At 41.1% G+C, this 26,425-nt stretch overlaps 1 protein-coding gene across 9 annotated transcripts in view; it reads right to left on the bottom strand.

Moving 5' to 3' along the window:
- The window catches only part of PPP2R2A (protein phosphatase 2 regulatory subunit Balpha), a 41,351-nt gene that overhangs the window by 3,714 nt on the left and 11,212 nt on the right, over positions 1 to 26,425 (bottom strand). For all 9 annotated transcript variants that reach the window (XM_086865691.1, XM_086865686.1, XM_086865687.1 and 6 more), the window contains 4 exons: positions 4,372 to 4,469; positions 1,305 to 1,470; positions 726 to 838; positions 303 to 480 (listed from right to left, as the gene is read on the bottom strand). In XM_086865691.1, coding sequence (XP_086721817.1) covers positions 303 to 462 — 160 coding nt within the window. In that variant the 5' untranslated portion in view covers positions 463 to 480; positions 726 to 838; positions 1,305 to 1,470; positions 4,372 to 4,469. The remainder of the gene's footprint in view (positions 1 to 302; positions 481 to 725; positions 839 to 1,304; positions 1,471 to 4,371; positions 4,470 to 26,425) is intronic.

Raw genomic sequence — 26,425 nt, 5'->3', positions numbered from 1 at the left:
AATGCTGTTTTGTATTAAAAACTATACACAGCTGTGGCTTCTCCATCCCTGGAAATGTCCAAGGCCAGGTTGGAGCAACCTGGGATACAGGAAGGGGTTCTGCCGACCTGGATAAGCTTTAATGTCCCTTCCAAACCAAACCATTCCTTCTCCAGAAGTAAAAGCCCTTACAATCACAGGAAGAAATACCTAGTATTAATGGAAATGAATTCTCTGTATATATACTAAACACATCTGATGAAAGGAAATAAAATGCAGCAGTTTTCCTGTTCCCATCCCACAGAACAATGGCAAAAGGATACTAAAACTTCTGTCTGTGATTTCTAGGTGCCACAGGTTGATCCGCAGGTCGTCTGCAGACAGGTACGTTTCATAGTCACTATTGATGGAGATGGAGTTGATGTGATACGTGTGGGCATTGGCAAATATCCTCCGTGGGCTGGCTTCCACCATGAGGTCCATAGGCCTGAACACTGGCACCTGCAACACACAGAACAGGGCGAGAGTGAGAGCCAGAGCCAGCACCAGCACTGCTCTTCAACGTGCCACGCTGGATGGAGTATCTCAAAAGTCAGTATTTATCTCTAAACTCAGTATTTATCTCAAAAGTCAGCATTTCTGCCAAGTGGCATCACAGGAAAGATGAAGTTAAGGATGTGATGGGGCAGCTCCTCCCAGAGCCACGGACTGGGAGAGGAGAAATTAGCTCCTTGTGAGCTACTCACCCGTAGTGTTGTAACTGTAGTAGGATCCCTATACCGTCCATCCTCCTCCTTTAAATTATAACCCTCAGGTCTTTTGTCCCTTTCACTGATTTTCCATAACTTTATTGTTTTATCTGCAATGAAACAGCTACAGTTTAAAATGAGAGCTGTGGAGAGACACCAGTCATCACTGCTGATGCCTTCAAACAAGACAAGGCCGCCCACATGCACCAAAAAAGACAAAAATGCTGCTTGGGGAAAACAAGACAAGATAAAAAGCATTAAAAAACCTCCTCCACAGTTTGTTCTTTTTATAAGAGTTAGAGCAAGTTTCAGTTAGGACAGGGATTGCTATGAATGATTAATGTAAGCTCTGACATGGGGACTCACATACACATGGAGGTCTCTGGGCTATAAAGCAACTAAACCCCAAATCCACCACCCTGTGCTGGGGACACCTGTGCTCAGGGAAGTCACCAGAACCACATCCTCAGACCCTTGCAGTTAAACCCTGCTTGATTCCAGCCTTTTGGAGAGGGTTAGACCAAATCCTAATAGCAAACCTACATGATAACATGTTATGGTGCAAAATAAACTTACCATTTGTAGACAATAAAAACTGAGCAGCATTTTTCTGGGGTAACCACCTAATTTTGTTGATCTTCTCTTCAATTTCTAAACTTTTCAAGTAGTCAAACTCTGGTTCATGGCTTTGAAAGGTACTGTAAACATTGTATTCTCCCCTACTGTGAGACTGGGTTTTGTTCTGCAAAGAGAATTAAATGATCAATATATGTATACAATGCACATTGGGGTACAACCTGCTTGATTTTCATGAGCCTGTGAACCAAAGGAGATGAGCATCATCTCTACTGCAAGAAATTTATTAAAGTTTCTGCTGTTTTGGCTAAGAAAACATCAGAGAAGACACAGTTTATGCAGCAGTTAAGTTTCCAGAAACTCCCCTCAGAATGTGAATAACATCTCCAACAAGTTTCACATTAATGCTGAGCAGCTGAACAAGCTAATATTTTGCCTAAATATTTTATTAAAAAAAACCAAACAAACCACAACTTGTTTCATCTTTAATTTTTCCACCTTTGCTGTTTAAAGGGAATATTCCTTCCTCTGCAACACACACACAAATAGCAAATCTACTCTGTAAGTACATTCAGCTTTTCAGGCACACTATGGAAATCCCACATGGCACCTCTAAATTTATACCAGCAGCTCCACTATTCTGGTTTATAATCTCCAAGTCCCATGAGAGCTTCTGAACTGCTTAAGCAGCTTTTTCTTCATCATTCCAGAAGGGCAAAAAAGCTCATCACCTCTGCTGAATACAGCTCTGGCATTAGAGTCACCCCTGCAGTTACCTGTCCAGGTGGAAACGTTTGCAAAACTGAAAAGCTTGCACAATTCCTCTTCTGAAAGCTGTGTCTTAAGCACCAAAATATTGCACTGCATGGGCTGAACCTTGAATTTCATCTACTGGGTACAGAAAACTGGATCCATTTCTGGTGTACTGCTCCCCACATTTACCTGAAGTGGTTTCAAGCTGAATTTTGTGATTTATTTCTGTCCCACCCACTCCAGAGATTGCACCATCAGATGCCTTTGCTATGATGTTCCTGGCTGGGGACTTTGCTCCTTCCTTCCCTGGTGTCTCATGTCCATGGGCTCATTTCATCCCTCAGTACCTCACCAAAACACATCTGATACAACCCTTGCTGGCCCACATTTGTCACATTCCTTGCATTATTTTCTCGTGCTTCATACCCTGAGAGCTGGCAGGAATTCTTACACTTTAAAATAAGCTGGGGGCAGGGAAGGGATAAGGGACAAAATGCTTAGAAATCCCATTTGGCCCCAGAATTCTGTACCCCACCTGTCCCTTACACTGCTTTTCCCACCCTGGAGGATGGAAGGGACTTTGTTCTAAGCCTCAGTCAGAACTGAAGTGAAGCTGGGTCACTGCATGGAAAAGCTTGGAAAGGAAATCTATTGTGCTGTAGGAAATACCTCAGGAAATCCAGAGAACTTTCCTTCAATACCAGACTTACCAGACTGAGGCTTAAATATCCAACGTGTGTATTCTAGTAAAACTATACAGCACCAGAATAATACACAAACCCAGTAATACATGAAATCTATCCTGGGAATAAAATCAAAATTTAAACTCTTGAGTCTCATGGTGTTCAAAGGAAAAAAAAAAACCCAGACAAGGAGAGGTGTTGGCCCAAGTGCCTGATGTTAAATTCCAATTTAGGTAATAGCACTGTGCCTACGCAAATTCCTCCTCGGTTTCTGTGAGATGCAGCATTCACTTCCTGCCTGGCACTGAGCTGATGTCACTGGCTGCCACATTCCAGCCCGGAGGTGGCAGCAGTTTGGCAGTGGGTGAAGCCACGCAGGTTTGCACAGCTCTTCACACAGCCCTTGTCAGTGTTTCTCTTCCTGCAGGCGTGGTCTGCAAAACTCTCTAGTGCAGTGTGGCAGAAAGAGACCCAGAATTCCTAATAAAACACTTCTATTTTATACACTTCCACATATAAAACCTGCTCCAGACAGTTGTTTGTTGGAACAACCAACTACCAGTGTATCAGGGAATCAAATCCCTAAACACAAATCATTCCCTAAACACAGAGAAGCCAAAAAATGCCAAAAACAATTCTGTGGAATTTCATCTGACAGCCCAGGTGGTTCTTCCCACCCCTGGATCCCAGCTCCTAAGGATGTGAGCTTGGATTATGCTGCAGAAACCAAGGAGTCATTTAAACACAGCTCACCTAAGAGCAGGCAAGGAACTGCTGCAACTTTAAGCTACGCAAGAGGATTCTTAAAAGCATCAAGCTACAACCCAAGAATTAAAAGTACTAAAGAAATAAAAAGAAAACAATAAAAAGACACAAAATATGTCAAGAGCTGGTGCCAGGCAGCCCCACTAGATGTCCCCACTGACCGAGGGGAGCTGCTGGCACAGGGACAGTGCCTCTCCCACGGACCAGCCCCCTGCTCTGGGCACCGGAATTCCCAAGCTTTGGGTGTTTTAAAATGGAAATTAAAGACTAAACAAAAACTATCAGTGACATCTCTTATTTCTCCCTGAAATCCCCTCTCCGTGAAATACATTCTAACCACAGCAACTTCCAACTACAGCCTCAGTTAAAATCAGGCACTGCAGCTCAGCTGCCCACTGACATGGGGGTAGCGCCTAAAGACCAAAAAACAAGGACAAGATAAAAGATACCCCTGCTACAAGGATTCTGCAGTTTTACCTGATTGAGACCAGTGTGGAAAAGGACATCTGATGTCACAGTCACACTCCTGCTTAAGGGCAATTTTTAATAACCCCAGCTACAGTAAAATCTGAAATCATTGTCACAGGCAGGAAGAGTCATTCTAAAAGAACTAACTTCAGCTCCCTCAAGGGTCTTTTGTGTCCTATCCCCTTTTGGTTTTCACTTGCAACATTCTTCAGACCACAGCCAAAGAGTGCTTAAAATAATTTCTATCAGTGCCACAAGGTTCTCATTAAATTTCAGTATTGTAATCACTTGTCACACAGGCATGCACTTTGTGTAAAGGATTTTACAAAAACATACTCCCTCCCTTTAAAAAAGGAACAGAAAAAACAAGAAATACAGTGTTATTAGACAGCACTCACCTCCTGCTCCTGTTGAAAGATGACAACTCTCCCCCCCTTGTCTCCTGTTGCTAACAACTCTCCAGAATGGTTAAATTCTACTGTAGAAATTATATCCGCTGCAGAACAACAAAAATAAACCCCACAGATTAATCATTCTTCTAAATACCAAGTGGCCAAGAAAGCAACAACTTAAGAAAAAAACCCAAACCATTAAAAAATCATGCTTTAGTTAAAGGACATCTATAAAATGCAAGTAGAAGTTCCTTCCAAAAAACAACAGTAATTTTTAAGCTGTACATTTGAGAAGCATTAATAGATCACCATGCCAGCACTACAAGGCTGGTGTTGTGCAATACCTTGTTCTTAAAAGTTTAAGATCATCAACTTCTTAGAACTGATTTTCCTACTCTGACTCGACTTTAGATAATACAGACTGTATCTTCCTAGAGAAACATTATTTCTTTTTATTTATAAATAATTATTTATATATATATTTATTACATATATATATACAATATATTTATTACATATATAGGTACATTTATTTTCTCCGTTTTCCCTAATGCATGATTTAGATACAAACATCATCCATATGACCTCAAAGCACTTTTGTTTTGGTTTTTTTAAGGACTCAGTACACATCTGATAACCTAAAGGCAAAAGGTGTCAGGGGAGAAAACCATCAGTGTTTAAGGAATGCAAGGAATAAACAACAGCAGAAAACAAGGAAAAAACCTCAACAGTCTCCAAAAAAGCCAAGTATCTCTTCTGGATGAAGGAGGTTTACATTATCACAAGTGTTTTTATAGGGAGTGCTAAAATTAAATTGTGAATATACACTGACAAGAATAGTAATCCCTAGTATCAAACTGAACTGTTCATACATCAGAAAGGATAAATTACAACTTAAGCTCAAGCCCACCCATTCACATTCCCAAAGGTACAAATGCTCCTTGAACTCCCAAATACTTGAATCAGAAGCCAAACCATTTTTGAAACACCAAACTGCAACACAACTCTGTAAATCTAATTTTCTGCAGGAGAAACTACTTGAGAGTTTGACAAGTCTTGAGGCTGTTTCACTTCCATGCCAGTCAGTTGTAGATAAACAGTATTTTCTGTGGGATGGTTTCTTTTTTCTCCATTGCATTTGTAACATTCTAGAGTTAAAAAAGATCAATACCTGCTTGACTTGGAGCCAAACACCATCTGCAGAGAGTTTTGTACTGTACAAACTGCCCCAGAGATGCCCCCACCAACCTCACTGCCACTGTCACCTGGCACTGCTCCAGCTGGCTGGAATGGCTCCAAAGGGAGTTAAGGACAGAAATACAACCTCACTGTACCTCACTGAGCCAGCACCCACATCACACACACTAAAACTTCCATTCCAGTGCTCATTTTCCCCCCAAAGGCAGCAGTTACTCCAGCCAGTCATTCTTCTATTTGTGACCAAGAGCAATGTGATAGAGATAAATATTCGTAACAATAGAGATAAAATTCATAACAAGCAAGTGATTTATCTCACATCTGTAAGGCTTGAAGGGCAAAGCACTGAGCTGCAGATGTGGTGTTTGACAGGTACCTCTCCTAGGTGAGCACAGCGTGGAGATAAACAATTCATCAATGTGCAGAAAGTGGGAGGTGCAAACCAAGCAGTCCAATTTTGACTTTTCCACGCAATGCAAAGGACATGGTTGTACTCCCCCAATAGGAAAAGACCTTAAAAGATTATCAATTAATTGAAGAAAAACTCACATCTTTCAGCAGTGAGAAGTACACAGAATAATTACTACTGTGAAAAACACAGACTTAACCCTACAAGCTCTGACAATCTTGAAACTGATAAGACAACACAGTAAATTATCAGCAGATCCAAGGTGTCCATATATGTGGAAAGAGAAGAGCAAATTAAAAATTGCCTTAGAAATCTCATATCCATCTTAAGAACAGATGGATAAATGAATCAAAGTACTAATTTGGTGAAAGTCACTGGAAAGTTTAGAACAGGCAGCAATAGCAGCCAGAAAAACCTTTAATTCAGAATAGAAAACCTCTATTTTCCTAGGTCAGATGATGCTATATATTATATTTACTATAATAGAAATCTCATATAAAGCAGAAAGACAACGACTTTTTTGTAGATCCCAGACATTCTTGCTTTTTGCATTTAATTTCCAGGAGAATCCAAGCTGCAAACACAGAGCTGCTCCTGCTGGGAAATGATGCCAGTGCCAGGAGCGCTTGGGAGGGCTGCTGAAGGGAGAAGCAGATGTGTAGTGCCCTACTGTCACCACATCGATGGCTGCTGGAAATAGGATGCATTTCAGTGCCCTCTTCCAGCAGAGTGTCAGAGATAAATAACCATTGACCCCTTATCTGATTCCCAAACCCCTCCTAGGCCACAGGGTCATCTGCTGTCACACCCTACCCTGGAGATCAGATTTGCCTTCTCCTCCCCTCAAGCACCTCAGGACATCTCTGACACCAAGATGCGGTGTGACATTGCCAGTGCTGAGGGTTTCAAACACTACATGGCAGCATCAATCACAAGAGATGAAGACATGATTGTGACAAAGACAAAAATCATGACAGCAAGGTACAGCCGCATTCCTGCAGGGCACCTGCAATACCAACTGAACCAGATTCTCATTCTTGCAGGACTTGGGACAAAGAATTCACAGGTTATTACATCATTTACAAGTATTTCTCTGCACAGATCTAATACTAGTCCTTTAGGTTCCATTCAATATTCCTTCACAGACACTTATTGTTGTAGAAATGCTTCTGAGACTGCTAAATGCTTTCAAATGATGTTATTTAGTGACCTGAAAGCAAAGGGGTGGTGGGGTGGGAATCACCTATACAACCTGAAATCCATTTATGAATGAAAACATTCTGCAGCAGGTTGAGCAGAACACAATGGAAACACAGAGCTGCTGCACAGCTGTATCCCCACCTCAGAGATATAAAACTCAACAGTCAACCAAGCCACTGATGACAAAAATCTCAAACTCAAGAGAGGCTTTGACCCATCAGCACATGGAGACAGGACAGATTCTGCTTCCCCCAGAGCCATCCAAAGCTTCCCACAGCTCTCCCAGATCCAGCAGCTACAATCTGACCAAGCTTTCCTTTCCTTCTGCACATCATCTTTATGTTCATGACCTGCTTTAAGTTTTTTAAGCTTCAATGAGACATTTTCGCTTTTCAAGTGCCCCAACAAAACCACCAGCAAGATCTGGACACTTGACTGGATTCAAGCAGGACTAAATTCTTCCATGGTAGACATGGAGACAGGGACCTGAGAGCCAAAAAAAATATAAAACAAGGTGTTTTGACAGGCAATAGGAAAAGGATAAAACATTTCAAAGCTTCAGGCAGGGCTCTGAGACCACTGAGCCAGTGCATTGGAAAGAAAACTAGTTCAAATTAAAAAAGAAGAATAAAGGAATTCAACAGATCTGAAACGACTTTTCCCCTGTTAAAAGCAGTGTTTGGAACAAGAAAAATTCAGTGACAAATACTTAAAAATCACTTTCACACTTTAGGGGCCTTCCACATGTTACAGTGAATGCAGAATGGGTGCATTGGCACCAAGTTTTCTGAAACTTTAAAGAAGGGATTGTGATGAGGTTTTACCACTATCCAAGTATCTATAGAAAAAGGGAATAAACCAGCTTCATCAATCCAAACCAGCAAAAGAAAACTGCCAATGACTTCATTCCAGAAGGCCCATTGCAAACCTGAAAAGCAATTCTGTATGTAAATTTGTTACCAATAATAAAATAAAGGGGATTTTATTAGTAGAGAAGAGGCTATCTATTTTAATGTTCCATGAACTTTATATAAACTCTGCTTAGAAAACATGCTTGGTAGGCAAAACATGTCACCTACTCTGCAGCAGCGAGTCAATCATGGCAGGAACAAAGAGAGGCTTTATTTCAGCAGACCCAAAAGGTTTCTGTGCAAGTTTTTGGAATCACGTTGATCTGCTGCCTAAGCAGAGAGCAAGTAAATCAGAGTGTTTACACAAGTGGAGCAATCTCCTGATGTTCCCAAGGACTGAACAAAGAATTGTAGCTTTTAAAAAGCATTTTAAAATTATTTAGAAAGTATTGTTTATAAACCTTCTCAGTGGCTCAAAACACCATTTCTGGAATTTTCCAAAGGAGCAACTCAAAAAAATCTTGTCCATAAAGCAGAGCAGATTATTTACAGGCTGGCAATTCTGTCCTGGGGAGTGAAAACTGAATTCACTGACCTAATGTGGAGACCACTTCCTCAGTTTATCAGCCTGGAAAAGTTATTTTCATCAAACTAAACATCAATCAATCATTCCAAGGATACTTCAGAAACTGTCTCAAAAGAAAAACATTAAGAAATCACGTTTTAGGACTGGTATTAAAATCCATGGAAGCTCAAATAGCCTCAAACCAAGGGAGCAGCAGGGGAATGGATAAACATCATCAGAGATAAAGACAGTGAAATATTTGAATTTGTTACTGCTGAATGTGCCTGACCCATTCTTCCTAAAGTGAGCAAGAGTATCTTGTCCAGGAGAACCTGCAGACATTAAGTGTCTGGAAATCACTTGGGGTTGTTTGGTCTTTTCCAATCCAGGTTGAGGCAAAACCTCCCTGCTTCAAATACCGAACAGATGTAACTTCCAGAAACTCCAGCTCAAGTCCCAGCTAATGACAGAAATCTGTGGCTTTTGATTGGACTTTCTTGTTTGCAATAATGGTTTTGTTTTGGAGTTACGTACTTCATCATTGGGAAACAAAACCCAAACAAACAATGAAAGACACTGGAGAGAAAACAAAAGCTCTTCCAAGGCTTCAAATATTTTAAGCAGCTCCACAATGCACTGAGTCATCCCACCAACATCCCATTGTTTGTGATTTGGATTTACTACTTTATCCAGAGTCCTGATATATCGTGCATTTATCTCTGTATGTAGTGAGGTGTTAATCCCAAAGTGAACAGGAAGGCTGTTTAAACAAGATCGAGGCAGGGTGACCACACATCTGTGTGCAGAGAGCTCCCAACAGAGGGTACCACAACTTCACACCCCAGGAAAAGAGCAAGAGCAAAATGCCATGCACTGTTTAGTGCTGGTGGTATAAAAGAAAACACCCTCTGCATTCCAGCCTCATCCCTAATTTATGTCTGTGGAGAGGGGGAAGGGAACACAAGAATTGTATGCTCTAAAGTTACCATGACCAGTTTTACTATTGACTTCATTTCCCTCTTTCTTTATTCACTTGCAGGAGTGATTCCCTGCATTCATTCCATCTCCCTGAAGTGACTAGGCAACAAATCCAAAGGCAGCTGAGAGAAGGCATCCACTGTTCAATTTACTGCTTGAGACTCGTTCCAGAAGTCCTTTAAATAGATCTCTTCTCTACTAGAGAGGGCATTAAAAATATATTAATTCCTTCAAACATGGGGACAGGAAGAAATGCACGTAGAAATAGAGAAGCCAGAAAGGGGTTATTGCCCTTGTGGCAAAAACCCTCCCTCTGTGCCGTGCATCTCAGCCAGAGCCAGCTGGTTCCTTGTTCTCTCCCAAGTACCAGCTCTGGAATTTTGTAGCAAACAAAGCTGCCCTCCTTCCTAGGGAAGGGAATTTGTCTGATGGCCAGCTCACTTCTCAGGGCTGTTGGCCCTGCTGGGGCAGACACAAACACACGGGAGCCCAGGGTGCAGCTCCAGCAGACAGTAATTAGGCTGGGTTTGCTGGCTTCTGCAAACCTGGGAGCTGTACAGAGACCAGGAAGATTTACAGAGCATTCCCTCCAAGTGAGTGAACTCGCTTGAACAGCCCTGGGAGGCTGAAAACTAAAAACATGACCATGACGAGGTTGTCATTTTCCTGCTGATGCTGAAAGCATTTCATGCCCTTTGAGGCTGAGACTCTCCCAGTCCTATTTACGTCCCTACCCATGTGGAGCATACACAAGATACCAGTGGCCAAACAGGGAATACACTTCACAGAATAAATTACGCACCTAAGTAAAATAATCAAATATAAGTCTTGTCAACCAGGCCTAAACTACCATGACTTCACTCTAATTTCCTGGACTTCTCTATACTCCCATTTATTTTCTTTTATTCACCCTTTCTTCTCCCTTTCCTTCTCCAACTTTGCCAATCTTTGAGAAAAGACACACTAGGGAAGTTCTAGTTCAACAAAGAGCTCAACTTTAGATTAGAAAGCCAGAGTGATTTACTCGTTATTACTACTACACATTTAATTTTTAACTTTTTATTTAGCTCCCTAAAATAAAAGTTTGATACCGCTTGTTTAAGCTTCTCCTTTTGCAACTTTTTAAGTTGCATTAGCATGCCCCATACCTGCCCTGCTCACTGTGGGCTCCCAGGTAAGCAGGGCTCTACTCTTGCATTGCAGAGCACAGCTCAGAGTGTGCCACATCCTCCTGAGATCACTCTTTGTGCTGTCAAATCCGTGTACCAGCAATGACAGCAAGAACACTCTGTTATCACCAGCCTTCAGAAGCAGGAGCTGGAATGAAGTCACTTTTTTAATGGAAGGAGGAACTGGAGGCAAGGGAAAGAACCAGTACTCCAAGACTCCATAGGATTTCTATGTATTAGGATGGCATAGAATTTACAGCAGCATTTGTAACACTTAGATATTCTAGGGCTAATGCTACTCAACACTCAAGTACAAAACAATGTTATTTTGGTGGTTTCGCAAATTCATGCAAATAACTTTTGTTAAGCCTCATGGCTTCCTAGAAAACACAACAACAAACTTCCATCTCTCCCAGGATGGAATTTAGCAAGGAATTTAGAATTCCTAGCAGGAACAGCGGCACCAGCCCTAATCTTGTTGCCATTACTTTTATGTAAGGCCAGTAATGCTCCTAACCAGCTTTACCGGGCTCAATGCTGAGAGCAGAACAACTCCAAATCCTTCTGTCCCATGCACCAGAAGCTGCTCCTCCCTGCAAAGCCAGAGTGAGAGGATGGCATTCGAACTGCAGAGAACAGGATTACCACAGAAGTGACTCAAAAGCTTCTACAAGTTGGGATAGGAACAAATACGTAAATTACGTGTTTTACAAGATAATAGTAAAGCAGAGAAGAGAGTCACCATCTGCTAATCTCTCATCTGGAACAGCAGCATCTTTCTTATGCATCCAGAAATCTTTATGCAATCTCAAGTTAACTCTGGCATCAAAGTAACATCCTCATTTAACCAGAATTCATAGAAAGCACAATCAACATCACAATCCATGTTGGAGAGACAGCAGCACACGGAATGTTTTCACTCTTTGTTTGGCAAACAACTCCTGTGCCTCACTTGGGCAACTGCTTCAACATCTCCACTCAGGGCAAGTTTCCCCCCACCAAATTCACCATTACTATTCCCCACCGTCCATTTCTGGACCAAGGCAAGAGACCAACAAAGAATTGTGTAAACCCAGCAACACTCAGAAGGAACAGAAATCACTACAGAGAACTCTTATAATCATCTTCAACAGACAATGCCATCACCTCAAACTTCTGTGAACAATGGCAACACATTTCATTTCTGTTCAACAATTTGTATTTTGCTAAGCTAACAGAGATAGCTGAGACTGAGCTGAAGGCATCAGATGAGTGAATTTGCTGTGGGGGAAAGCAAAGAACACACTCAGGAGCAGCCACATCTCCAGCTAGCACAGCTGGATTTGCAAAGGCCACGGAGCCCACACTCAAAATGCCACTTAACTGCATTTCTGTGTGCAGTCTCCATGAGCTTCCGTCTAAAACAAGGCCAGAATCTGGCTTTGCTAGAACAGAAAGAAAACTGATTTAAAGTGCAGACCACTGCCTTCCTGTCTCCATCTATAGTAGGAAACTCAAGTCTCCAGTACACAGGACTCCAAGACACCTGTGGTGGCAGGGAAAAACAGAGATGACAAACGGCAGTAAGTCAAAGCACTCTGAAACAGATGTGTCAGATACTGATGTGTCCCTGCTTCCCACCACTGAAAATGACAGAAAATTGCTCTGAAATTTTATCTTAGTGAAAGGAAAGCATTCACACTGAAAAATAATACTATGAGCTTAGGGAAGGAACTTTTACACTTTAAATTGATTTAAAACTGTGATCCACTGTACAATACCTGTACCATGACCACTGTAACCACTGGGCTGTAAGCTTTATTTCTGCTCACCAAGCCTGGCACTGCACTCTGTAACTCCTTGCATGCCAACTTCACTGCAAACCTACAGAAGAAAGCAAACCTAGGGGTTTAGGATTTGTTAGCAGGAAACAGTCCTGAACTGGCCCCTTGAAACCATTTCATCTGATGAGAGAATTAAATAGTTTTGGGGTTTTTAACCCCAAGTAAGTTTTTATTAGTAAGTGTTTAAAAAATTACTGTGAAAAATTCTCTCCTGTTAAACTCTCAACAACAGCAGACAGAAGAATGTTCTGGCTATACAAACAAATGCAAAGCTGTTTGGTTTCTGGATAGAAACCATTAACCCCCATCACACTGATTAATTACTTTCTATTTTTAGACTTTAAGACATGACTGCAGTTACCTTCAGAACACATGCACAGGAGATCAAGAGGCAAATTCCCTCCTTCCACCAAGCAAAAGACTATCAACTGAATGAATTTAGTACAAAAATGCTGCAAACTGGAGTTCCCAGTATTTGTCTTGCCCCTAGATGGACATGATGATCTCGTTGGGAGAACTGAGGAAGGCACAAGCAGTCTGATGACATGCAGATAAGCAGGAAAATACATTTACAACAGACCAGACGAATAAACACCCAAAAAACTCCTGCTGCCTGGGCCGCCCACACCCAGGCACTGAATATTTAACAGGTAAAGGTTAACCTGGCTCCAGCAGTGGTTGATGTGGAAAACATCGCACCCTGAAATCAGCAAAACAGGAGTTGTGGCCCTCGCTGCGGTTCCCAGGTAGGTCCTTTGGGAGCTGCCTTCACCTCTGAGGTGTGTTTTACACATACACCCAGGACCATCTACCCCATAGCCCTTGCCACTCTGGAATTGAGGGGGTGGGTGTCTGAGGCTTCTGCCAGAGCTCCACAACTCTGGAGACTGCTGTTGTCCCAGGAACTCTGTGTGAACTACTGCAAAGTGGGGACCTTCCCAGCTCAAGACAGAGCCATTTTTCAACTCAACACAAGCTACATCAGCCTGAAAATACTCCAAACTCAATAATAAGGGATTATTTAATACCTGACAAGAATTCCCTGGAGGCATCCTCTGCCTGTAAACCACAAACAGCAGTTACTGCACTCTGAAAGGCAGCTCAACCTCAAGATGAGCTGAGGCACCACTCCATTATTTCACTTTATCCTTATACTTTCTAGTCTTTCCAAGAGGCCTCCAAGTTGTCATTTGAGGAATAAATGCGATTAGGAAAGCAACAACTAAGTCAATTCCCCCTTTTAAATCTTCATTACCCAGGTGCAGAGTTTCTCTCCCAAAGAATATCCTAAATAATGTACTCAAACAGGGAATTCCACCTTACATTAGTAGCATTGCAAACATATTTAGCAAGGTAAGAGACACACATACACATGGAACATTTTGCTGGGGACAAAGACCAAGGGATGAGCATTTAGTTCACATCTCTTAAAAACACACTTCCCAAACTCAAATATTCCTTCAAATATGACAGGAAGTGCCTATTTGCTTTTCCTATTCATACTAATTCAGGTCTATTGTTGGTTGAAACAAAGGTCTTTCAACCTGCATCAACTGTTCCCAGGACATTTGACACCAGTTTATTAATATCATAAACAGGAGAGGCCTGAGTGGCAGAAATCCAGCCCCACTCCTGGTGCCCAGCTGAAGTCACCTCAGAATGGAGGGTGTCTCACAGTTTGTGGAACTACAACATTTATCCAGGACCAGGAACAAGCAGTTGAAGGTCACAGTGTCTCCTTGAGTCTTTTTTTGCAGCTACTGTAATATTGCAGAATAAGAATTTATTTTCTTTTTAAAAGGGCTCGATCTTTCCTGCTTCCAAGCAGAATTGTTCTGCTTTTAAACAAAAAAGTAACCAACAGTAAATCCAGTGTTTCAGCATTTTTAAATGCCAGGCACCTGTTTTGATGGAAAAGCTACTGTGGGGTTCAGTTTCCTAACATTACAAAATTCAGCTGTTGAGAGCTTCCAGCTCCTGAAGCTTGAATCTATTTTCAGGCAGGGAAGAGGAAAAGAAGAGTGGCCCTCCTACTGAGAATGTGTCACACTCAGTGTTGCATCAATCCCCTTTCAATTACAGTGAAAACTCCTCTTCGCTCAGTCTAGGATTACCAAAAAAAGCCTGGGAACAGTAGTTATCCAGAGGTTGGATAACACCACAATCGGAGGCTATGCACCCCCAGCATTCCTTGGGAAAGGATGAGTTTAATGGGAAATAGGAAAAAAAATAACAGGCACACAAAACATATCAAATCTCCTACCTAAGCAACATTTGTGTTAAAAACAGAAGAGCATCATAATTCTTAATTCATGTTGTTTCCAAACATGATTGCCATAAAAATCCATCTGACATCCCAGGTACCTGGCCTAGCTCTGCTTGTGCCTGCTGCCATCACAGGCCACATCAACTACACTCAACCTGGAGAAACTGTGTCCTGCTCTGATGCAAAGCAGCCCAATACCTCAAGCTTCCATCAAGTGCCACAGAATTCTGGGAATAAACAAAGGTTTTAACAGCCCACGAGAGTCACAGAACCAAACCTTCCTTAAATGCACTGAAAAAAATGGGCACACACATGTTCTTTTGTGCTGCAGTAATAAAACTCTACCTAAAAGCAATTTTCTTCTATCCTCAAGTGAAATATTTGCTAAAAGGTAACAATATGCACTCTACAGTTTGTTTGAAGGGGGACTGGCAGTGTCAGGGTACTCTGCTTCCACGGTTTTGAATACAGATAAAACATCAGTTATTACTGCAACATAGAGATAATTTGGCTAAATTACACAAGAAAGAGCTTCCTTTCTTTGGAATTTTCCCTTTCAACCAGGCATTATCCCTTTAAACCAAGGAGCTGCACTAAGTGTTACACACAGTCCATACCAGCTCTAGTTCCTTCAGAAACACTTTCAGCCACCAGAACCTACACTGATTTCTGAGACAAAGATGACAGAATGGTTTAGTTATATTTGTATTGTGTAGAATTTAGTTTGAGAGTTACTCATCATTTCTGTCCTTTGTAGAGCTGCATACAGATCATACATATCTAATTATAGGGGAACAAAATTAACTCCAGCAGGAACCAACTTCATGCCCACAATTGCTTCATCTGAGATCCCCTCAGGTGCCTGAACATTCTGTCACTATCACTCACGAAACTGGAACCTGTTGAGCAATTGGAGGATAATTGAGACAAAAAAAAACAACTTATAAATAATATTTGATTCTTTCTCCTCTAACACAACATTTGCCTGGTTTTCATACTCTGGTATATTATTTATTTCATCTTTTCTGCTTGCAGAGCTTTAACTTACAACCTATCATTAATAAATCTGCAGCAAAACTGTGAATCTAATTTTCAAGAGGGTAACAACTCAATTTTAGCACTGCTGAAGACAAAAATTCATGTTTACTGATTTTCCAGAATAAACTTCATGCTGAAACAACAAAATTAAATGTCTATTTCTGACATTTGTGAACTGTAGAAAACACCCTGCTGACCTGAAGATAAAGCACACCCCAGGAATCTATAAAGATTGAGGAGACCCCAAGTCCATCTCAAGCCACCACTCCCTGGCAAACCTGTATGCACAAAGCTAAGTCACAGTTCATTCTCTCGAGGCTCCTCAGGGTTTATCCATAATGCTCATACAAGTGCTCCATAATTCTCCTAAGACATGCTTTGAAATGCAAGTTATACAGAGTATAAGGATTCCCCAAAATGCATTAAAAGTATTTGACTGAGTCTTATTGAAGCTTTATTTCTTGTCTCTCTGATAAGTATGTTGGCAATGTATCTGTTTTGCAATCCCAGGCTAATTACCCCTTGGTAGCAGAAGTGCTTTGCTGGAGTGCAGAGCTGCTTGATTTATACTTCCAGTTTCTTAGGGAGCTGCTCTCAATGTGCCTACAATGAATGAAAAAGTGTTCACGAAATAAGAAAAATGTGAACAAGCTCAGAAATACCACCTAGGCCTTCAAAAGGAAAAGGGTGCCAACACTTGAACTGTTCTTCCCACCAAGAAAGATGGAGAGGGACTATTTCCAAGGGCCTGGAGGGACAGGACAAGAAGGAATGGGTTCAAACTGAAAGAGAGGTCAAGATGGGATATTGGGAAGAAATTCTTCCCTGTGAGGGTGGTGAGGGGCTGGGATGGAATTCGCAGAGAAACTGTGGCTGCTCCAGTCCTGGACATGTCCAAGGCCAGGTTGGACAGGGTTTGGAACACCCTGGGACAGTGGGAAGTGTCCCTGCCCATGGCAGGAGTGGCAGTGGATGAGCTTTAAGATCCCTTCCAACCCAAAGCACTCCAGGATTCTGTGACTCCAGGTTCTCCCCAGTTACCAGCACAAAGCCAGAGCCTCAGAGCTGTACCAGCACTGATTTCCACTCCAGCCCTGGGTGCACCCCACACCCACAGTGCAGGGGCTCCTTCACCAGAGGTGGCTTCAGACACAGCCGAGGCTCTGGGCAGTGAAGATCTCAGAGATCCTTTTGAGACTGCTCAGTGGCCACAGCTGAAGGCTTTTAATAAACATCCAAGAGGAGCAGCAGGTACAGCTGAGAGATTTGCATTGAGAGATCGTCCTAACGAGCTCCTGTGGGGCTGTTCTCAGTGATCCATCCTCACTCTGTTTGACAGCTGATAAACACATTTGCTACGATAACCAGGGGCTGAGGACACTCCAGAGCCCCCACTCTGAGCAGGGATTTATCAAATGCCAAAATTAGTTTTGTGCTCTTTGATTGCTTTTAAAAGTGGATTTCTTCTTTCTGAGGAAAAAAAAGTTTATGAGCAACAGGACCAGCAGAGAATCAGCCCTGTGATCAGGCAAAACATAAAAGTATTTATTCACCTCTTTTCTAATTCACAGAATGTTTTTAAGTTTCTTCTCAAGAATACAAATTACTCAAGACAGCTTACACCAACTATAACTGAATATTCTATAAAATATTACTGTATTACTTATTCAAGTGGGTGTTTACCTACACAGCACTGAAAAATACAGCCTGTTTCCCAGTGCAGGTATCAATTCACATAATAAACATCCAATCAGTATCAATTTTGGATGTCTGTTCATGGAAAGAATAAACAATTTTAATTTCAAGTTGTATTTACTTGAACCCTAACCTAATGCTTAGTCATTATCTAATAGCGTTTATTTAAAAAAATCCAGAAAGAAAATCTTCTTGCTTATGCTTATATTTATTAGTTTTTATTATCCCTTTTTTCCCCCTATGCTCAAGACAGGCGATTTGTGAGTCCTTGGATCTAATTTGATTGGTAATTATTTACTTTTAATTCCTGCTGACAGTTCCCTCATAACCCTATAGAAAAACTCCTCTCATCCACCACAATATCTGCCCTGAAGTACACACTAATAACAGGCTAAACAGTCCCTCAGCAGACCTTACTTCAGATCTTTTCAGGGTTTGTTTGTGTTCCCAAGTAGTACAGAGCTATTTATGGAAAAATCTCTGCTGGAATCACAGCCAGAATTTCAATAGGCTGCACGGCACAGTGCAGCCAGGGGTTGCTGTTCTGTTTGCAAATAACAATATATTTGGAAATAACATACTGGGCCATTGTTCTGCACATAGAGAAAAGAGGCCTTCAGGCAATGCCTTTCTTGTCACTGAGAAAGCTACAGACAGAGCTCTGCAATACCTTCATTTTCTCTTTTTGCTGAAGCCAATCCAAAACACACGCTGCAGGTTAAAATTTAGTAATAGTATTATTAGAAAAAAATATAATACTTTGGCAATACCTTTCAAATTAGAACTCTGTGACTTGGTGTGCATTCCTGTTGCAGATATATATAAAAAAAAACCCCAACTCCTCAAAACTACCCTGCTGTTTCAGACCCTTCTAACACATTCTTTGACCAAAGGATCTATTCCAGGTGCAAAGCTCAGGCCAAACATTTGGAGGCTTTTAATCTTGGTGTGTAGAATGCAGGAGGCTGTTGTGGCTCAGACAATGCATGTAGTGCCTCCTTCTAAGCAAGGAAAATGAAACGAGAAATTCCTCCTGCCTACCAGAAAGGCAGGGAGGGAGGGCAGGAGGAAGGGCTGCTCTCCAGCTGAATTTCAGGCAGCCTGCCGGGGAGCACAGGGCCTGTGAAGGTCACAAGTACAACTGAAGTTTCCAACAGAGATAAATACACAGCTCTATGAAGTGGCTGGAGAACCAAAATTTCTGATTACTTGCCTCACTCTGGTCACTCACTCAGCTATCAGTTCCCTTTAATACCCAATGCATCTTTAGTGGCACTTGGAACCTTAAAAAACAGTCCTCCTTTGCCCAGTTGCCTCTTCTCCCCCCACCCCCCACTTGGCAAGTGTTTTCCTGTGTTTCTATTCTGGCCCAAGCATACATGCTTCAGCTTCTTAAAAAAAAAAAAAAAAATCATTATTAAACAGAAGCCAATGCTAATTTCTGGCCTGGACTTCGAGATTCCTAACACATGGAATCTTGACAACTCCAAGGCATATTTACAACACCTCTTAAAATTATATATATAGTCTACTAATCTGAGCAAAATACCAACCTTTATTTTTAAGTGTTTGTTTCAAATATGTCTGTTTATAGACCAAGACCTTTTCTGTGGGTTTTGGAAGAGTTGCATAACAGATATATAGATATATATATATATATTTGTTTATATATGTTGTACATATGTTTTATGTATAAAAAGGTAGAGAACATTTTGGTAGTGTTACTGTTCTGCAAGGATGTCAGAGGTTATTACAAAAAACTATAAAAGGCTTTGGAACTTCTTTTTAGGAAACACCACCCAGCTCTCACAAGCAGGGATGATAAAGCAGGGAAGGGTTAAATGACTCCAAAGAAAACAACCTCAGATAATTACTTTCAGTTATCTCCATTTCTAGTCTTCCATCAGTCTCCCCATCATCCCCTGTGATGACGACATTCAAATTTAAACTTCTAAGTTGGCAAAAAGAGTAATAAGAACTCTGTAAGAAAATGGACCTCAGACCAAAGACCCTGGTTAGAACAAACACGAATTGGAAGGTGCCAAACAACTTCCAGTTGAATGCAACATAAATCCCCCAGAAAAAGAATTTCAGTGTATACATAAACAAGTTTATGGGCACAAAGAGAAACTTCTCTTGACAGCTCCTTCAGAAGGACAGTGAGCAAGCAGCAGGAAGGAAATGCAGGATACAACCCTGCCATGGCACCTTCCTAATGCAGAGGTGCCGCTAACCAGAGCGCAGGAACACTGCAGCAGCACAGAGGCATGACTTGCCTGCACAGCTGCTGATGCCAGTTCAGAACCAGCAGAACAATGAGCATCCCCCAGAAACAGGCAGGTGTTTGCTACTCCCAGGCTTGGGATGAGCTTCCTCAGGTCACACAAAGCAAAAGCATTCCCAAGCTCCAGGGAGCTCATGTGCAAAATATCCGAGTGATTTTGTTTTGTTTCAAATGCTCTTTACCTTCCTCCTGCCCTTTCGTGTGAGGCATCTCATTACTGGTAGACACAAACGAGCTGGGTTAAGCACAGCACGTGTCCTGCTGCAGGAACACAACCCTGCTGCCAGCTCCTGCTGCTTTCCAGAGCAGGTTACCGCTTCCAGAAAGGTCTGGAATAAAATAAAAGACCCTGGATACTTTTTTAACACACACATACAAAAAAGGAGCGTGAGATTTAGCTTAAAACAAACAAACAAACAAAACTAAATCAAAACAATGACATAAAGCTGTGAGAAGAATTTATGGAGAAAGGCAGAAGGATTATATGGTTTTAGAAAGTTTTAAACTTTGGGCAAAAAGCCATTCCAGCCAGTTCCACATTCCAGTAAAACAGCTTATGAATGTTTCACTATTACCTCTATAAACAGTGACATTTTCTCACTGCTGAGCTATATAATGAACACTGTAGGCTTCAACTGCTGTTTGTCCATATTGATCTATGAGAAGAAATGTCCTCAAATATGAATCTCAGTGCACTGAAAGCAGAGTTTTCACATGAACAAGCAGGTATCAACTATAAACATGAGCAGGAGGCTCAATTGTTCCCAATTCCATAGTTTCCATGTTGTCTTAGAACCATTATCAACTCTCCAAGAGAAGCAATCCATTCTTTCACCTCTTATCCCATTCCTCTAGGACCACCACCTATCCCACCACAAACATTTGCTAAGAGTTAGACAAATTAAGTCCGGAGAAGATGATGTGGAATAAAATTAATCCAAAAGGAAGCCAAGACATGAAATTTTCATTTGGGTTGGTTTCTCCAAGTGCCCACCCTGGGGCTCAGGGATCACTTGGCTCAGCTGAAGGCAATGACTGGAAGAGGCACCAGGAAGGACCATTTCTCTCAGGAGCAGCAGCTACTTGAAGTGACAATAAACCCACAGGCAGGCCAGGGTGTAATTTAAATTCGATTTCCTCTTCCCACACCAAGGGCACACTTAAGAACAAGAAGAACTGGGTAATTATTAAAAAATAATCCAAATTTTTCTTTATTATCTCTAATATTCCTATATATTATTCCTTACACAAAGCACCAGGAACAGTACCAGAAAAGTCAGGGGTTTGTTACGCAATTCCATTGGAAAATAGCCCAGGAACTCTCAAACAAGTGTCTTTGAGAGTCATTATATTTTTATGAAAGCCAAAGCTTTATTTCAGTATGTAGTTCTTGTCCACTAGACCAATTCACTTCCAAGTTATTTGAAAATAATGCAGGACCTTCAGATTACATTTATAAGCACTATACACAAGCATAGCTCATGACTTCTTAAATCATCATTTAACAAGAGCACAAACAGCAGCTAAAATCACTGTTTCTAAGGATCAAAAATGGTCACTGAAATACTTTTTATAGTCATTGAAAAAAAAAGAAGAAAAAAACAGTTACTGGCATTCAACAAACAAGAATATATTAGAAATTATACCGCATTTTAAATAAGCAACTATAATACGAAGTTTCAATTACCTTAACTGCTCCTGAATACATGCAATTATCTTTTCTCGGGTTCTCAAAACTAGAGTGCCAACTGTGTGTGTTTGCTGTGAGCTCACATTATTCCCAGAGCATTAATTTAAGAACTGCAATAGAAAATGCACAGGGAAACATTTCCACACAACATGCCTTCTATATATCTGGGAAAATCAATTTTTCTTACAATACAACTCTTTTAAACCCTCTTTTTCCTGACCCTAAAATTTTCTTCCAAAATTAGATGCAAGCAGAACTGCCTCAGGGGTTTCACATGTGACCTAAATATGCTGGTTCTCTTCATGGTGCTATCACTTGTGGATCGCTGAGAGGAAAATACATTTTGATAAAGAATGGCTGACCAAATTAATAGCTTCTCCTCCAGTGCCTAACAAAAGAGTGATAAGTTAGGGGAGGAACAGGAGAAGCTTCCAGCCACTCCTATTTCTCTCACTGAATTACAGTCATGCAGAGAAGCCTCAAGTAATTGTTTTCAGTAATATCAGCTCACAGTAGCAGAACCTGATGGTGGTACTTAATTTTGAAGGCAAATTAACAACCCAAAACCTTGCAGTCCCTAAAAAGCCAGGTGAGAGCACCCTCATGGAACACTGGCTGCTGCCCAGAGCCGTGTCCTACCCTAGGCCTGGCTGAGAAGGCAGAAAGTGAGCAACACTACATTCAATTAAGGAAATCCTGCTAGTAAAATTATGAATAAGTGCACACACACAAGGTCTCAATACTTCACCTCATAAGACTACTTTTTATTCCTTTTTATGCTTTCCCCATTTTCAAAGGCCCATGTTCCAGCGATTTCCAGTTTACTGACACAGTGACCTTACAAAACCAGCATTTAGCTGGTGCATGTTGCAAGAGCTGAACTGAGTTGTGGCAATATAACAAAGCTATAATTATATGTTCCACTCAAGTTTAAAGCCTAGAAAACTGCCTTTGCATTGTTATTTTGACTGTAAGGGCTACCACTGCTTCTTGAAAGAGATTACTCCAAATTGGTTTGGATCAATAAATACTTCCTGTATTTATCTGCTTTCATTTTCATTGGAACAGGGTAACTGTTGCCTCTGTTCACATTCACAACCTAAACATCAACCTAAGCCAAGGCTTTTTACTCCTTTCAATCATTTCTTTGAAAGTGCAAACCTCAGTTTCACGTGATTACTGAACACAGACTTGTTCTGCTAAACTTTTCACTCCATACTAAAAATACTGTAGACACAGTTATGGCACTGCACACTATAGAGCATTGAAAACAGGAAAAAAGGCCTGAAAAATACCCTTAAGGCAGTTATTAAAACATCTTATATAATGAAATTATTGTGGGAGCACAGTGTTTCCTACAGATGAAAGGACAAACTGCAGCCTTAACTCGGTACCATCAGTAATTGATGTTTTTGCTCCAAGAGGCGCACACAGAGCAGATTTAATTGCATACCCACTTTAACAGCAGCTAAAACAAAGGCAGACTAATTCTACAGCATTTAATGCAAGACAATACATTAGTTTAGGTGAAGATGAAATCCCAAAGAAGGGATCCATTTTTCAAATCATATTAAGACTGATAAGACAGGATAAGAGAAGATTATCATTTGTCAGATTATCTTTTTTAAGTGCTTTACAGTAAAGCAATCAGTAATAACCCACCTCCCATTCAAGTGGTATTATTTCCTACAACAACTTCAAAGAAACTGAACTGCACTGATATTAACAAGCTCATTTTACTATCAGAGCTCGAAACAACACTGAACAAATCCCATTTCTACAGACTGCTTGTGTGGACACAGCAGAAAACCCACTCCACATATACTATAAAAAAAATCCATCACAAAATAATTCTGATACTGAAACAGTGATTTATTGCTGGCCTGAAGATAGCACATGTTCAAAGTATGGATTTTGAAAAGCAAAGGTTTAAAGTTCCTTTCAGCAGCTGATTTTACCCTTCATGGTAGCACGACACTCAGAGATCAATCAGGATCTTACACTGCCTGTACATAAAGTCCTACAAAGAGACCAGTCTTCTTCCAGAGCTCCTCCTGTTCCTCTGAGCCACTTGATCACCCTCCACACTCTGCTGGCATAAGCACATGCAGAGCTCTGTGAATCACATCAGGGTTCAATTCAGCCGAAAAATAATCAAGTGAAAAAACACAATTTTACCAATTTTTCAGCTGGATCAGCTTCCCAAACAAGTTCACTGTGCACTTAGGTGAACACCCATGCCAGCAGAGTGGGAAGGAGTGCCTCTTTAAGCAGAAATGCTGCCAAACATGCAGCTGTGGCCTAAATAGGCAAGCCAGGGAGAACAGAAAGAAGGAGGGGGGGTGGGAAAAGTAGACAGTACAGCTTGGAACACCCAGCTTTTAACTCTTTCTTCAGCTCTGCATCCACTCAGAGCTTTAGTCTTCATTTCAGCTCTTCCAAAATACGTTCTGTGAAGCTACAGCTACCACAGAAACCCAGTCCTACAGTAGAAATAGCAAAACCAGAAGCATTTAGGTAGCACCTTTAAAATGAAAAGCTAGGAAGTTTCACAAAGCTGATCCAGAGCTGCAATCCATCAGGACTGCTGCTGATAGCCTAGTTTGCAATCATGTGCTGTGGAGCCTGATGGCTTGATCACTCTAGGAGTACATTTCCAATGCAAAAGCCTTTTTTATAACTAATTTTTAATTTAAGACACAGATTCGAAGAACAGCAAAGCCTCACAGAAGGGACAGAAAAATCCCTGACGGACAAGCTGAAGTGCCCCAGCTTCCAAACCCATGCAAGAAAGAGGACTGAATTACTTCTGGGGAGCTGAACAGCCACTGCCTATTTATCTGTCTGCTAAATGCTCTTTGTTTTGGAGGACTGCACACTTTAAATGCACACTCTAGTCCATCCAGAGCAGCAGTTCCTAGAACACAGTAGCCTATTTCTCTCTCTAGATACAGACAGTCATTCTCTGAACAGCTGAAGAGCTCAAATACAGAAGCAGATTCAGGAATAAAGAAGGACTGTAACCTTGGATCTTCCTTTTTTCCCATCTACAGCATATTTCAATCTACCTCTTAAAAACAAACCTATTGCTAGGCCTTGCTCCTTGTAAATGTTACCTCATGAGCACAGAGAACATAACCACAGCCCTCAAAAACCCAAATTAGTTTCCCTCCCACAGCTATATCCCAATCTTTCCTCAGCAATATTATTGCAATCTCACTGTCACTCTTTTTCTCTGAGAGTTTTTTCTCCTCTCCAATTCCATCAATCCTCATTAAAAAAAAAAAAAAAAAAAGCGCTCAGATTGTGGTAAACTACTTTTTTATAGCCATCCTTACTCCTGCCTTCACTAAGAAATAACACTTTTCATGCATTCAACACAAACTACCACTGTTGAAGCAACATCAGACCCCACTGCTGCTCTGCAATTCTGAAACCTGTCAAAAAAAAGCATTGAACTACATTTGACAGACATAACACACCTAGAACCAAACACAGAAAGCATTCCTGAACAAGGGAAATGTCCAATTTTGTTCCAATCTTTTACCACACACAAGCCAGGGACAGAATTTTATCTGTTCATCATTTTCAGTCTGAAACAGACACAGCCATGTTTGAGTCTAAGAGAAGACATGAAGCAAACCCCAGATAATTAACAAAGCATCACAGAATGGTAAAGCATTAAGTATTAAGCATAAATAAAGTCACTAATTAGCACCCACAGCAGGTGTTCAGGCATGAAACAGTTAACTTGCCCAAGATGAGCAGTAATCACTCAGGGTTAAAGCTGAGGACTTAAGTTCCTGATCCCAGCCTTGGACCTGGACTATCAGACTTCTACATATCTTTGAATTACACCTGAAAGAACACTGAGATAGAACTGCTTGACTCTTCTCCTTCTGCTGAGCAATTAAACAAATTTGACTTAATTTGCTCTGAAGTACAAACTCACTCCATTAAGCATGTAGTTTTCAGAGGCAGTTTAAACTCACAATTCTTAGTTACTCCCAACTGCAGTTGCTACTGTACACATTCTGAGGATCAGCAAAAGAATAAAACCAACAAAACTTCTGCTGAAAATCTTTGTAATCCTTTTCCATAATCATTCCCATAAAGGAAACTTCCACTAAGAAAACACTGGAGTATTTCTGGACAATTAAGTCTCACTTGCACTGAAACTGTGATGGCACAAAAGAAAGAAATCTGTGCATTACAGACACTTTTGATAATCTGATCACTGAACTCATCAGAAACAAGTACTCTATGTTCTCCACCCCACAAGACCTGTCTAACCCTCCCCACTGCATATGGAGAGGAACACAGATATACCGTAGGACTGAGCTCCAGCAAGACAAATATGAAACTAAGGGAAGAAAACTACTTCAGAAAGAGAGGAAGCAACCTACAACAACCTTTGCACTAATACAGTGGACTTCTAAACCACTAGAAGGCAAACTTCTGCCATCAATTAGAATTAAGGACCTGAGTTATAATGAAGGTGACACCAAGATTTCAATTTATAACCTGATTTCTGTGCTTAACTGTGATCTGTCACAGCCAGGCCACAGCTTACAAGCAGGGATAAATTCCATTCATACCAAATAGAGAGGCTACTTCTGTTCCTCACATTCACAGTAGAAAAGCTTTGCCACAGCAGTGACCCAGGCCAGCCCCAGATTACAAGTTCATTGCCATCCTTCACCAGCTTTAGTGGCAATTTCCCCTTCTACCCCTTACACCTTACATCCATCCATCACACAGTGCTTGGAAAGCCAGAAAATTAAAAACTGTGTATCAGAGTTCATGTTTCAGCCACCAAAGCCACCAAATATCGACTTTGTAACAACCAGCCAGCCTAATCCAAATATCTAAAGAATTATAGGATATACACGTGA

This window comes from Cyanistes caeruleus, chromosome 29, assembly GCF_971803275.1.
Source record: "Cyanistes caeruleus chromosome 29, bCyaCae1.hap1.1, whole genome shotgun sequence".
In the NCBI taxonomy this organism is placed as follows: domain Eukaryota; kingdom Metazoa; phylum Chordata; class Aves; order Passeriformes; family Paridae; genus Cyanistes; species Cyanistes caeruleus.
This window is presented reverse-complemented; position numbering and strand designations above follow the sequence as displayed.